The sequence below is a fragment of the Dasypus novemcinctus genome, chromosome 9, assembly GCF_030445035.2.
Source record: "Dasypus novemcinctus isolate mDasNov1 chromosome 9, mDasNov1.1.hap2, whole genome shotgun sequence".
Taxonomy (NCBI): domain Eukaryota; kingdom Metazoa; phylum Chordata; class Mammalia; order Cingulata; family Dasypodidae; genus Dasypus; species Dasypus novemcinctus.
In genome coordinates this window covers 91348168-91362519 of record NC_080681.1, presented here as the reverse complement: position 1 = coordinate 91362519, position 14352 = coordinate 91348168, and the positions used below count along the sequence as shown (strand labels likewise).

General features: G+C 53.8%; 1 protein-coding gene across 1 annotated transcript in view; it reads right to left on the bottom strand.

Annotated features, from left to right (window-relative positions):
* Nucleotides 1–218: 218 nt before the first annotated feature.
* The window catches only part of SLC2A1 (solute carrier family 2 member 1), a 34130-nt gene continuing 19996 nt past the window's right edge, over nt 219–14352 (bottom strand). Inside the window, exons 3-10 of the mRNA XM_004477388.5 lie at nt 5439–5599; nt 5029–5269; nt 4105–4267; nt 3821–4008; nt 3454–3558; nt 2949–3050; nt 1723–1926; nt 219–1329 (exon numbers count right to left, since the gene is read on the bottom strand). Of these exons, the coding sequence (XP_004477445.1) occupies nt 1129–1329; nt 1723–1926; nt 2949–3050; nt 3454–3558; nt 3821–4008; nt 4105–4267; nt 5029–5269; nt 5439–5599 (1365 nt within the window). The 3' untranslated portion in view covers nt 219–1128. The remainder of the gene's footprint in view (nt 1330–1722; nt 1927–2948; nt 3051–3453; nt 3559–3820; nt 4009–4104; nt 4268–5028; nt 5270–5438; nt 5600–14352) is intronic.

The window sequence follows — 14352 nt, the reverse complement described above, 5'->3', positions numbered from 1 at the left end:
AATGAAATGGAAACGCCTTGAGAGCCAAGATAAAGAATTGATTTCCTCTGGGTAATAGTGACTGTGCAGATTTTTGAGCATTAGAGGGCACTGATGAGTAGGTGGTTGCCAGATGGATCCTGAATCAAAACATGTAGCTGCTGTAGCAGCTGCAACCTGCTTACCTTTCTCCCACTCCCATTCCAAATCCCCATATCCACAAGCATTTCAAAAACAGGTTTCTAAAAACCAGCCATTTATATCTATTTAGGTAAGTTACAGAGGGAGTAAGGTGGTGTATTTACAGGGTGGCTTGTCCAGATATACTATAACTTAGTGTCTGTATTTAATATTGACAACCAAAAAATATATATATAAATATCTTGCATCTATACACAGCAGGGCAGGAGTGTCCATGTCTTCTGGAGCAGTTGAGTCCTCAGCCTCCCACGGCCCTCTGGCCCTCCTCTCATGGTGATCCTCTGGCCTCAGTGCAAAGGAGACGAGAACTTGGTAACAGTCTGGCCCTTCCCTTCCCCTCCCTGCACTCAGTGCTCCTGACTGGTCTCAGGAAAGGAAAGATTAATTTGACTGGTTGGGTAGGAAGAGATGGGAATGGGCAAATCCTAACACAGCCTGACCCCTGGGATGGGGAGAGCCAGTCCCGCAGAAGGGAGTGGCCACAGCCATTTCCTGGGGTAGAAGCCTCGAAGTTTGTAGTTCAATTAGTATGTCCTTGGTCATAGGTCCGGCCCTACAGATTAGCTTGGCAAAGAAGGCAAATATCTGGGACAGGCCTGGTCCCCACCCTCAGGACTGAGCCATTCATGGTGAAGTCTGGGGTTAGGTACAGGAAACTCTGGCTGATAAAAAAATAATAAAATCAGTAATCATAATAATAATAATAAAAAAAAACCCTATAAAACCTGTTGCTTGTCTGAATAGATGTGAGCAACAGTCTTGTTTTCATTAAAATCCTGGAGCCACTAAAGTCCTGAATATTTTTCTGGACATCACTGCTGGCTGAAGAGAGCCCCAGGCCCGGCTCTGCTGAGATGTCAGCTTAGAGGTCTCATCCAGCTGCCTGCGCTCTGAGAGATATATCCTTGGGGCTGCTGGGAGCACACCGGGCTGGTGCTGTGGGGCATTTCACACTTGGGAATCAGCCCCCAGCGGGCGAAAGAGCTCCTCAGGTGCCTTGTCGCTCTGGCCGGCTCCCCCCTGCCGGAAGCCAGAAGCAATCTCATCGAAGGTCCGGCCTTTAGTCTCAGGAACTTTGAAGTAGGTGAAGATGAAGAACAGGACCAGGAGTACAGTGAAGATGATGAAGACGTACGGACCACACAGTTGCTGAAAGACACACAGACATTCTTATTTGGGTGAATCACTTTACCTCTGGGCCTTTGCTCTGAAAGGGGAACACTCACCCACCACCCAGGGACCCTATGGCAAATGACAAAGGAGACTGTGCCTACACCTGCCACACAAAGTCTCCAGGGGTATTTTTTACAACCCTGGAGCTGAGCACTCTACTCTAGAGCAGAGCAGATGATCCAAAGTGAAGGGAAGAGCACTCGAGTCAAGGTTAAGGCTCTCAGCTGCATGACCTTGGGCTCCTGCATCTCAACTTCTTCCTCAGCATGACACCTATTAAGAACGGCCAGGAGCGCACTTTGCACAGCCACTGTGGGGTCATAAATGTAGGCAAGAAATGGTGAGTGCTGAGACAACAGGGGTCCTCACCTCCACATACTGGAAGCACATGCCCACAATGAAATTGGAGGTCCAGTTGGAGAAGCCGGCAACGGCAATGGCAGCTGGGCGGGGACCCTGGCTGAAGAGCTCAGCCACTATGAACCATGGTATGGGGCCAGGGCCCACTTCAAAGAAGGCCACAAAGCCAAAGATGGCCACGATGCTCAGATAGGACATCCAGGATAGCTGCTCCTGTAGAGGAGAAGGTAGGGAGAAGGGAATTAAATTGGGTTTTAATCTGGATTTGCCCGGAGACCTAGGTACCTCAGCTTCCTCATCTGGATCACAGAATGATTTAAGTCCTGCAGGGTGCTTGTGAGCTCAAGAATCCACCCTGCAGGAGTGGTAATGTGCTGTGCATGTGGGAGGTGCTGAGAAGCCTCTCTGTGCCCCCGTCTCTGGCAGTAGAGCAGTCCATATGAGGCAGGAGGATGGGAAAGAACATTCCTGGGGTAGGGGTGGGCCCATGCTAGAAGGCAGGCTCAGGGTGGTAGGTACTAGGCATGTAGCATTTTTTAATAATCACTCTCCTCAAGGAGGCCATAATCGAAAAGTGAGGGGCTTTGCTTCAAATCCCCTGCTACACGCTGGACCTCTCTGCAATCACTGAGCAATCACTGAGAGTTTCTTCCTAAGCCTTGGTTCAGCTGTAAAATGGGCATAAAGGTGCTTTCATTGCCCAGAGGTTGGGTAAACTGGTGTCTGTGTGAAATGCCTGGCACAGGGTGTCACAGGCTTGGGGTCAGCAGGTCTGGGGTTTGATTCCTGACTCCATCCTACTAACCTCACTGGGTCAATAGGTTTCCTCATCAGTGAAATGGGAATAATACAATAATACCTGAACTACACCTCCACAGTGTGAAAAGTGAGTGAGATTAAGACATGGTTCTGCACTTCTGTGGCGAGAATGTTAATATTTTCCAGGGTTGTTCTGAAGATTAATTGAGGTTACAGATGAAGACTCTGCAAGGCTTAGTATTGGGCAAAGCAACTCCCTGGGGAGAGGGGGATGTGGGGTCTGGGGCCACAGGTGCTGTGGTAAGAAACCATCAAGCAAGGAAAAGCAAGTTCATGACAGGATGTGAGTGGGATGGAAAGAGACAACCTGAGTAGCCAAAACATCAGACCCAACCCTGGGGTCAGGGGGTTGGATGGGGGTGGGGAGGACACAGGGAGGGAGCAGCTTCCACCTGGCCCCTGGAGTGCTGACTCACCAGCAGCGCCAACGCGATGGTCATGAGCACAGCACAGCCTGCCATGCCAGCCAGGCCTATGAGGTGCAGGGTCCGTCGGCCAGCTCGCTCCACCACAAACAGCTATGGGGAGAGAGGGTGTCAGTGCCAGGCCCCTGCCCGGTACCCCTCGGAACCCTCCCATCTACCCATAGGCTTGCCACTACAGCTGGAAAAGCACATGGCGCTGCAGAGACCAGGTAGGGAGAGAAGAGAAAGAGAAGAGAGCTGGCCCTGTAGAGCCAGACAGCTGAACATCCTGGCTGGGAGCTAGGGGCGAGCCATTTCAATCTCTGAAGAGCAGGGTCCTCAGCTGTGCAATACGAGTAATGAAGCTTCCCAAGTGGTTTTTGAGCATGAGACGAGATAGCACTTACAAAGCACATGACATGAAGCCTGGCTCACAGTAAAGGAAGCCTGGCAGCTATTCTGTCTTGAGGCCCTGAGCTGGGTCCCGGCTGCTGACCGATGAGAAGCAGGAACTCACCGACACGACGGTGAAGGCTGTGTTGACGATGCCGGAGCCAATGGTGGCATACACAGGCTGCTGCACCCCTGCCTTCTCGAAGATGCTTGTGGAGTAATAGAAGACCTACCAGACAGAAAGGCATTGGGGCTTGGCTGGATGCTTTTGGCCATTCCCCTGCTTCTGCACCACTGGCACACAGAATGAATAAAAGGATGAAGGGGTCAAGTACATCTCAGGCAAGCAGACACTGCACCAGTGACCTCACTGCCTTATGGGTTGGGGCTTACTTGTCATTTTAAGTTTTGAGTTTGTTCATAGCACACAATTGGCCAAAAGGTCTGGCTGGGCCCACAGGAAAGGGTAGGTGTGGGGGTCAGTAACTCACAGCGTTGATGCCTGACAGCTGCTGGGACAGCTGCAGAACCACAGCAATAAGGATGGGCTGACGGTAGATGGGTGATCGGAACAACTCCAGGATGGTGACCTTCTTCTCGCGCATCATCTGCCGACTCTCCTCCTTCATCTCCTGCAGGTCATGGGACACGTCTTGCGTCCCACGCAGTTTCTTCAGCACTGGGGGGACCGGAGGGAAAGCGGGAGCGGCTCAGGGTGGGAAGAGGGCCGGGAGTCAGGGGGTAAAGATGTATGTGGCCAGGGCCCTGCCCATACCACTCTTGGCCTGGTTCTCCTCGTTACGGTTGATCAGCAGGAAGCGGGGGCTCTCGGGGCACAACGGCAGCAGGATACACTGCAGCAGGGCTGGGATGAAGATGATGCTCAACAGCAGGGGCCACAGATCCTCGTTGCCCATGATGGAGTCCAGGCCGAATATCTGGGGAAAGCAGGGATGGAGGAAGCGGCTATCAGCACCTGGCCCTGACCCCCACTCCCAGCTTCCTCTGCCCAGTGGCAGTGGCCTTTGCCTGCTTTGAGTCAGGTACTGTGCCACAGCAGTGCAGCTGCTGCTTTAGGAACAGGCTCCAGTTCTGGGGTCAGGTGGACCTGGGCCTGTGCCAACTATACCGTTAACTTGAGACTTAACCTCTCTGACCCTCAGTTTCCCCATCTGTAACATGGGAAAGCAGGACCTACCTCACAGCTTTACCAAGAAGATAACTGACAAGACAGTTACAAATGTGTCTGGCACAGGGCCTGGGGACTGCCTCTCTACCACAGAAGGATTTGGGGGATGGAGAGAAGGAAAACCCTTCTGGAAAGAGTACAGTGTGTGTGAAGGCAGACGGCCTTTACATGAAAACTCATTGCTTTGCGTGAACAGCAGCAGGGTTCAGTGGGTTGGATCCTTGGGTGAGAAGAAAGGACACAGGTCCTAGTGGGCAGGGATGGGGAGGAGAGAGCCTGGATTTGCCATTCTTCCGGGAGCCCTGGAAGATTTGGACGATGGGGAGGGGGAAAGACACGCTCTCTGGAACTGTGCTTAGGACACACGGCAGACGTTCTCTGCAGGGCGGCAAGGGGCTGGACAGGATGCCTTATCAATGAGGACACTTTGCCATGCAAGAAGCAGACCTGAGAGCCACGGAGGCTGCAGGGCGGGAGCAGGGCTGGGTGAGCAGCCCCCGCCTGACTCACCTGGGCGATGAGGATGCCGACGACGATGCCCAGCTGGTGCAGGGTGCCCAGGGCCCCGCGGAGGGCCGTGGGTGACACCTCCCCCACGTACATGGGCACAAAGCCTGTGGTCAGGCCGCAGTACACACCAATGATGAAGCGGCCCAGGATCAGCATCTCAAAGGACCCGCCCAGCTTCGAGAAGCCCATGAGCACCGCGGACGTGAAGGCCAGCACATTCACCATCAGCATCGAATTCCGCCTGGGGGTGGGGTCTCGGGTCAGGGGGGTCCCTGGGGAAGGGCCTGGCTCCCCTCAGGCATGGGGTAAGACCCTGGAATGCCCTGTCTTCTCCCACCCCCCTCCCTGCTCCGAACTGGGACTCCCCAGGCAGGCTCCCCAGGGGCAGGGCCAGGACCCCCTCTGCTCACCGGCCGAAGCGGTTAACAAAGAGGCCCACAGAGAAGGAGCCGATCATGCCCCCGACGGAGAAGATGGCCACCGACAGGGACCAGAGCGTGGTGAGCGTGCTGGGCGAGATGCTCTCGCTGTAGCGCCGGACCCACGTCTGGTTGTAGAAGTCCTCGATCACCTGCAGGGGGAGAAGCAGCCTGAGTGGGTGAGGCAGGACCCAGTTTTCCGAAGCCCCTTGCACCTCTTCCTCAAACAAGGCCATTTTTCCACGGGATGCTGGGGATGCTGGACAGGGTCCGGGGCCTGGCTTTGTTGCCAATTTACTGCCTGATCTTCAGCCAAGCCCCTCCCTTTTGTGGGCCTCAGTTTCCCCAGGTAAGCAGCAAGGGATTGGGCTCTATCCCGGGGAGCTGTGCCAGCTCTCGCACGTCCCTTCAGCTGCGGCTTCCAGGGCCCTGTGATTTCACATGCTCACCATGACTTGCTGGGGATGATGGTAAACGGCCAATGGTGAAAACTCAGGCAGACAGCAGAGAGAGGTACAGAGGGAAAGTGGTTCTTCCCCACTTGCCCCTTTCCTCTACTCTCCCTGGTGCCCCAGGCCCAGCTCCTGTTATGTCCCTCCCACACCCTTAGCTCTGCTGGGGAGGAAATACGCTGGACAGACTGGGTTCTGCCTTTCAGGAGGTCCTGGGACGAGGGGAGGGGCAGATTCACTGACTTTGCACTCAGGGCACACATGACCCTCTGAACATACGCCCAAGACTCATGCTCACACTGCCACTTTCTGTCCACCGGGCTCAGCAGCCTCATGGCTGGTCTGGGGATTCTACTCTGAAGTACCCATGGCCTCCTCCCCCTTTCCCAGGTGCCCTGCTGGGAGGTAAGGGGGAAGGTTCCAGACAAGGAAGCGGTTCTAGGAACTGGAGCCACCTCCCTAGTACAGACCTGCCCCCACCCAGGTGAGGGCCTGGCACGATCCCAGATATGTGGCAGGCGGGCAGCACCGGTTCTGCCTGAGCTTAACTGTCATACTCTCAGGCCGTACAGACACACACCCAGAGCCACAGGACTGCCAGACCCACCCAGCCACCTGCATAACCAGGTGCAGGCTGTGTACACAGAAACACAGCTTCCCAAGCACATGTACCATCACATGCCCACTCATGCTCACACGGGCTGAGTGTTCCTGGCTTCAGCCAGACACAAACCTGCATGCCCAGCTCCCATCACTTACAGCTCAATTCCACTCCACCCAAAGCTGACCACTCCACCCAAAGCTGACCCACCCCGACACCCCCTCCCTGTGTGCATGCTGCAGATCCACACACACACGGCAGCATGCAGCCTCTTCGAGGTCCATTGCCACTGCTCTTGGCCCTCTCTACCCATCCTGAACCCTGGAGAGGAAGAGGATGTAGGCGGCCACATTTGCCAAAGACGACGCTGAGGCGCACAGTCCCGGGAATGCCCGTTGAGCATGCTGGGCCTGGCTGCACAGTGCTTTCCTTCTGGCTGCAGCAGGCCCTGGGCTTCTTAACCACCCTTATCCCTGTCCTCCTGCCATGGTCTGTCCCCAAGTCTGGAGACACTTGACAGAGACCTGGCTCCAGGGGTTAAAAAGATTGACCAGGGGGAAGCAATCCTAAGGATCGAATGGTCTGCTCCCAGGGACGTCAGGGAGTGTGGTGGCTAGGAACTTGAGCTCTGAATCTGGACACAACCAAATTCAGATCCCAGCTCTACTGCTCATTTCCAATGTGTCCGTGGGCAAGTTTTCATCTGAGTTTCAATGACCTCATCTCTGACGTGGCGACATTAGTGACACCTACTTAGGTGTTGCAGGGAATTAAAGAAACATATTTAAGGTGCTCATCCAGTGCCTGGCACAAAGCACTACATGACCAATATGGAAAGCAACATGGACCCAAGGGACCCCTGAAATCATCTCAGCAGATACCAGTATAGACCTGAAAGGCAGACTTTAACAAACACAATACGAAGTGCTTATGCTCTTGAAGAGACAAAACCAACCCTGAAGGAGTACTGGATTGGGAACAACAATGCCCCATTTATCAGGCAAGTCTAACCAAGCCCCCATCCCATATTAGAACTCAGGGGTCCTGGCAGATACGGTCCAGCCTCACACCTGCCACCATGAGCTACATGTTCTCTCCACACCACTTTCTACCCTCCATGCCTTGGTCGATGCTGTTACTCCTGCCTGGAGGGCTTGCCTCGCCTTACCATGCTGCAACCTTTTGAGATCCAGCTACGGTCCTTCCTCTGAGTTTCCTTCTCCTGGAGTTTGTCTTCTCCGAGGACAGGGACCCCCACATGGATTCACATCAGGGCCTGTCCCAGACATGGTACCAGGGACTCCCGGTGTGTGAGTGAAGGAATCAAGGAATGAAGGGCCTTAGGCTCTCCTAGAAACCCTAGCTATTGCTGGGGACAGAGAAAAGGCAGACTTCTTAACAAATACAACACAAAACGCTTGTGTTCTTCAAGAGACAAAACACCCCAGAGGAGGAGCTGCTGGGAACAGTAATGCCCCATTTATCGGGCTATACAGAGAACAGGCTGTCCTGGATAACAGCGCTGTCCAGATAAGTGATACTTGCCTCTCTGAAGGCCCAAACTTCTCTGACCCACCATCTATCTAGGTGGGAATCTTTCTCCCTCCTGTCATGCTTGCTTTGCTGCCCAGAGCAACCAGACCACCAGCCAGGCTCCACGGCACCCACGTCCTTGGGGCTCACAACAGAGACAGGGGTGTTTGTCCCTGGGCTCTGTGCATTCTCGTGTAGTTCTCTTCCCGTCCCTCTTTGGTTTAGGTGCTGATCTCACACAGCTTGTCACACACCCTTTCTTAAAGCTCTTCAAGAAACCATCAAAGGCACTTGTTTGAACTGTGTGCAAAGGAGGCGTAAGTAAGTGCTGAGTTAAGAGTGGGGCCCTTAAGGGTGGGACCCAAGGCTTTTGTTTTGGCAGCTCAGGATTTTAGATCTCTCAGGACTTGGCTTGAGATGTTGAAGCAGATGGAAAATATTTGAGGACCATGTGTAAGGAGGTGTTACTCTGGCCTCTCCCAACTAAATCTCTGCCTGTGATAACACAGGTCAGAGGGGCCAAACCTCATCCATGATAGCTCCTGTACGGCCTCTCTAGCCTCTCCGCCACTAAGACCATTTTGTGGGGTTGAGGAGGGGCGAGCAGCCAGCCTCCTTCACTTTAACTTTGGCTCCAGACTCATCCTTTCTATTCCCAGCCCCAATGCCTGGCTAAACTGAGGCTGGGCGGCAGATTCCTGCCTCTGGGTCTGGGGCTTGGGATTTCTGGGAAGAAACCACATCTGGTTTTCTATGCCTGCTTCTGGTTTGGGGGCTCTGTGTCCTCTCCTCCTTGGGGGTCCATGCTGACCCCTGGCCCAGGAATGGAAGGGGAGGGGGCTCCTTGGGAGATGCAGAAGAACCCAACATGGGGACAAGTTCTTGGGGTCACCCCTTTCACCTGTCTCTGCCTTTAAATATCAGTCCTGGAAGAGGCTGGTGGTCAGTGTCCCTAGAGGAAGTCACTGCTTCACCTATGCGATCCCAGTCCCAGGCCCTACAAGGTTAATGGTGGCCTCCCTGCCCGGCTTCACCTTGGAAGGGAGGCCTGCTCTGAACCCGGCCACATCAGGTGCTCGTCACAAGCCTGGCAGTCAGCCTTGGTTCTGCCATTGCCCCACATCTAGTCAGCACCAGGTCCTGTCGATTTTAAACCCTAACGTGTCTTACCTCTGCCTATGCAGCACTTGTCCCAGGTCTCGCCTGGATTCTGCACCTGCCTTCTCCCATCTAAAACCAGATTCTGCTTCCCACAATTAATTACTCCTCTACCTGGCAGCACCACGCATGTAAAATGCACCAGGCTCTGCCGGGCCATCTGCTTCTCTGTTCCCTTCCCAGCCCACTCACCACCTCTCTGCCCTGCTGAGAAGTCTCTGAGAAGTGCATGCATGTTAGGGATAAAGAGAAGTACCCTGGTCGGTCTGAGGGGGAACTGTCATGGCATCAGCCTGTCTGGAGTTGAGGGGCTTTTAGAGATCTCTGTCCAATGCCCTCATTGAGCCTAGGGGGCAAAGGGGCCCAGAAGGGTCACTCAGCAACACTGTGGGGCCAGCTTGGAGAAGCAGTTCAGCTCTGGGGAGCCGAGATCCCTTGGACTGGCTGGTTTCCAGTAAAAAGCTATTCTTCATCCCGGCAGTTTTCTGGAGAGGGGTGCAAGAGGAGGCTTGCCTCTGCCCAGTGACTCCTTGGGAATCCCCTATGTCTTTGAGCACCCCTCCCCCGCCCCGGCATCCAGCAAGGCGCCCAGACAGCTGTGGGTAAAGGACCACACGTCTGGCTCGTCTGCAGAGGAAGTCCTCACTTCCTCTCTGCACACAGGCAGTGTCTGTGGCAAGGTTCTGGGCCACAGCATGAGGGTGAGCATGTGTGAGGCTGAGCATGTACACAGTAAGAGATGACTAAACCGTTGATGTCCTCACTGTTCTCTCATGGAGAAAGGCTGCAACCCCCCCCCCCCCAGAGGAGCATTAGGGACAGTGTCCCATTTTTAAATCACCAGCGGACAAGGCATTACCCTAAGGAATTCAGAGAGTAAGAACCTGAAAGCATTGGGGGCATGCCCCAGAGGGTGATGCTGGTCCTCAGACCCCTGCCTGGCTGTAAAAGGTAGTGGACCCAGAGGACAGAGGCCCCGGGGCACACATTTGGGCTCGGTGGAAAGCGCGTTCTAGGCTTCAGAACATGAGAGTGCCCACCGTGGAGGTGGTCAGTTCCCTGTCCGTGTGAGCGTGCACATCAAAGTGATCGAGAGTAGGGGTTGGCAAATACTTTCTGTAAAATACAGAAGATATTTTAGGGTCTGGCACCACATACAACCTCTGTTATACATACCACCTCTGTTGCATGCAACTCTTTAAAAATATAAAAAACATTCTTAGCTCATGAACCATACAAAAGCAGGCCACTAACCAGAGCTGGCCCTCCTGTCACCCCTAACCAGATTAATTTTGACTGCGGCTGAGAGGCTTGAGTAGAGAAGGGGTATGTATTTTGGAACCTCTGGCAGGTCTCACCCTCTTTCCTTGTGGGCTCCTACACATCCCTCTACCCCAGGAGGCCTGGGTTTTTCAGATCATCCCTGGCAGGGGTCTCCAGGCCACCAGGTCAGGGAGCTAGCGCTCCCCTCTACCCTCCCTTCTCTCTTAGATGTTACCGTGGGGATCAAGGGGTTAAACAGCCAGCCATGCTTGAGCTCCATGAAGTGGGAGGAAAGGGCCAGTTTGTCCAGTTCAGTCCCTCAGCTTGACCTTGATCCCCATACTTCCCCACCCCTGCCGGGCACTTATGTCTCCATGGCAACTCCCAGCCACACCCCAGGGCCAGCTAGTTTAGAGCCAGAGGCTCCAGGTGGGGCTGGACAGATAGCCCTGACCACTGGGTCCCCAGCCCCAGGCAGCCAGATGAAGCTTGAAGCTGGTCCCAAACCCACCGCAAAGGATCGGACCAAGCAGGCTGCTTCTGGAAGAGACCTGAAGGGGGCTTCTCTCCAAACCCAGGCTGGGCCTTTGCTCAGGCTTCCTTACCAGTCCCCTGGCCTCCAGGGTCTTCCCTGCAGCCAGAGGGAGCTTCATCTCACTGTGACAAACCCTTTTCAAAGCCATTCTTGGCTCCCCCCTACCAAAGGCAGAATGAGGCAGCTCCTTCCCACCACACCATGACTCACATCCTTCCTCAGCCAGGCAGAGGAACTCCCCGTTACCTGGATATCCTGCACCTCTGGGCTTCACTTGGGCTGCTTCTTTGCCTTCCCCTGGTGACCGTTAATCACCTTTCAAGGATGTACAAATAATCCTCTAGAAAGTCTTCCTAGTCACCCCTACTCCTCTATGGCAGTAGTTCTCAGCTAGGGGTGATTTTGTGCCCAGAGGACATTTGACAATGCCTGGAGACACCTCTGACAGCCACACTGGGCGCTACTGGCAGCTAGTGGGCAGAGGCCAGGGGTGCTGCTTAGCAGCCTACAATACAAAGAACAAGTCCTCCAACAAAGAATGTCCAGCCCAAAATGTCAGTAGTGCCAAGGCTACTCTGAGAAACCCTGTTCCATGGGCTAAGTACCTTCTCCCCTCCTTCTCTGCTCCCATGGTGCCCAGTTTCCACTGGTGCCTTTATATAGGCAACTACAATGTATCGTGCATCTGGTTCATCTTGTCCCTGTACCCGGTGCAGAGCTGGAGTAGAGACAGTTGTCACTAATTGGTAAAAAAGCCATGAAAGTAACTGCGGGGGCTTAGGAGATGATGAAGCAGTGATGGGTGTGATGGTGTAAGAAATTGTGCAACTCTGTGTGGGAAACTGTTGAGATGCCCATACATGACTGAGTTTGACTCAGCATGGAAGTCAGAGCATGAGGGCCCAGCAGTGTGGCACTTGTAGGCATGTGAAAGGCTCTCCAGGTGCCCATGTCTGACCGTGGTATAACTGCTGTCTCTTCTACAGTGGTCATGGGCATAGACTGGAGCCAGAACCCCTGGATTTAAATCCCAGCTCTGCTACTTACTGCTGTGTGTTCTTGATTTAGTTGCTTAACATCTCTGTGCCCCAGTTTCTCATAAAAGAGATTATAGTGCCTACATAATGGGGCTATTACAAGGAACATATGAATTATAATTTCTAAAGTGTTTAGGACAATGTCTTGCACTCAGTAAGCAAGCTGTAAGGGGTAGTCCCAGTATGGTGATGGGTGAAGGGGACAGAGGGGACCCAGAACTTTTTAGAAAGGAGAGGCTGCCTGGAGGCTGGGAGGCAGATCTTGCCTCTGGCCTCAATTAAGTTCTTTCACTCACCAAGCCGGGTCACCCTGGGTGGACCTCGTCCTCTCCCCAGACAGTGATCCTCCTTTGTCAAACAAGGAGGGTTAAGCCAATGAGCTCCCAGGCCCCTTCCAGCCCAGAGTGTCTGGGTTCTGAGGATGCCTCATTCTCAGACCCGCCTGCTACTGTCCCGCTGCCAGGAACTTGTGGTTTCTCAATGGCCTTTAGTCATCTCTCTCAGCAACTCAGCCGTTTGGGGAGTGAGGGAAGGGGAAGGTGGGTTTAAGGCCATTCTCAGATCACCCCAGGAGGGTGGTCAGGATGCCCCTCTGTGGCTGAGCTCACCTCCCCACTCCTCCCCCAGGGAGAGAGGACTCCTGGCAGGGCTGGCGTCAACACAGTGCGAGGTCAACACACTGTGAGGTCACTCTCGGGGCCTAGAGTTCACCCTTGCCTGGCCTCTCACTCTCAGGTGTCCTCACCTGGCCTCAGGTTCCTCATCTATAAAATGGGGAAGATAATCCCAGCCCTGCCTGCCCTGTAGGGCTGCTGAGGAATAATTTATGGGGAGGTGCTTTGTAAACATTTATCATTTACGTTAATATTATGAGTAATTAACCACTTCCAGGAGGAAGCCCTTTGAGGCCTATTTGTTTAAGAGACCAAGCTTCTGGCAACGAACAGCATTATTTGCATCCTGATCAAGAGTGGGGCAAAGTTTCCTCTCTAGAATAGGCAGACGCCAACCCAACAGTTTCCTAAGAGAAGCTTTTCTAAACAGACAAGGGCAGCCGGCGTGTTCGGTACAGGCAGTTGGCAATTCCTCATCAGGCGAACGCTTCATGCCACGGCATCTTTGCACAGGCTGTTCCCATTGCCTCGGATACCCGCCCCTCCTTCCTCGTGGGGCAGGCTTGCCCTTCAAGGTCGAGCTCGGCTGCCAACTCCTCCAGGAAGCCTTTCCCGTCTCACCCCACCCCCTAGCAGAATTAAGTATTCCTTCCTCTTTGCTCCTATTGCACCTTGAAGCCCAGAGTGTTCTCCAAGGTGTTTCCACTGACCCCTGGATCGTGAGCCCTGAGGGGAAGGACAGGCTCCAGCTTGTCACTGCCTCCCAAGCCCAGCACAGGACCCGGCAGAGACCCTACATGGCGCAAGCTCCATGAGGGCCAGGACTGGCTTGCTCTGCTCACAGCTGTGGCCCTCCCCACTGCCTAAAACAACATCTGGCACAGGGTGGGCACTCAGGAAGTCTTTGAATGCAAGTGCTGGCACATCCCCGCGCTGGGGTAGGACAATGCTTTCAGCATCCCGTGAGACGTGTAGGCCGATGGGTGCTGACACTACATGTCGCTCTGAGCTGTACTTCCACTGCTTACTGTCATGGAGGAGGGTCTGTTGTGTTCTCCTAGACCCTCTTCCCATTTTTCATCTTATTGATTCTAATCTACTTCCGGCTGGCAAGACTACAGCCAGGCTTGTGAGAAGTGTTTGAAAAGTGCAAAAGTAAACAGGTGGCGTGCCCAAGCGCTGGCCCCGGAAACAGTGCTAGATTTCAGTATGTGCGCTGCTGTGCTATCAGCTCTGGCCCTCCGGTTTCTTTTGCTTCGGTTCTCAGAGGCCAGTTCCTGGAAGTCACCTTTGGACAGGTGCCCGTAAACGCAGTTTCCAACCTCAGCTGGGCCCTCTGTACAACCCACTAGTCCTCCTATGAGACTGTCGTCAGCAGCTCCACCCATTTCCCACAGCAGTTCTAACGTTTCACCTATTTCTGATAAGACGGGAGGAGGCCACAAGAATTACAGTACTTCATTCTAGATATTGTCCACATCCTCCACCACAGAAGCAGTATCTTCATCCCTCCTAGTCAAATGCCACCCCTTCATACCTCCTCAAAGACCCCCTCCCCTGTCTTATCTTCACCCTCTCCCCTTTTGCTAACTCCTTACAGCACATTAATAAAAGACCATGGTAGAGCTATTGCCACCTCTTTTCTCCACCAAGCCTTGGGAGGGCTGTCTCCACTCCTCCTTCCTCTCCCTCTTCAACCCACAGCAACTAAG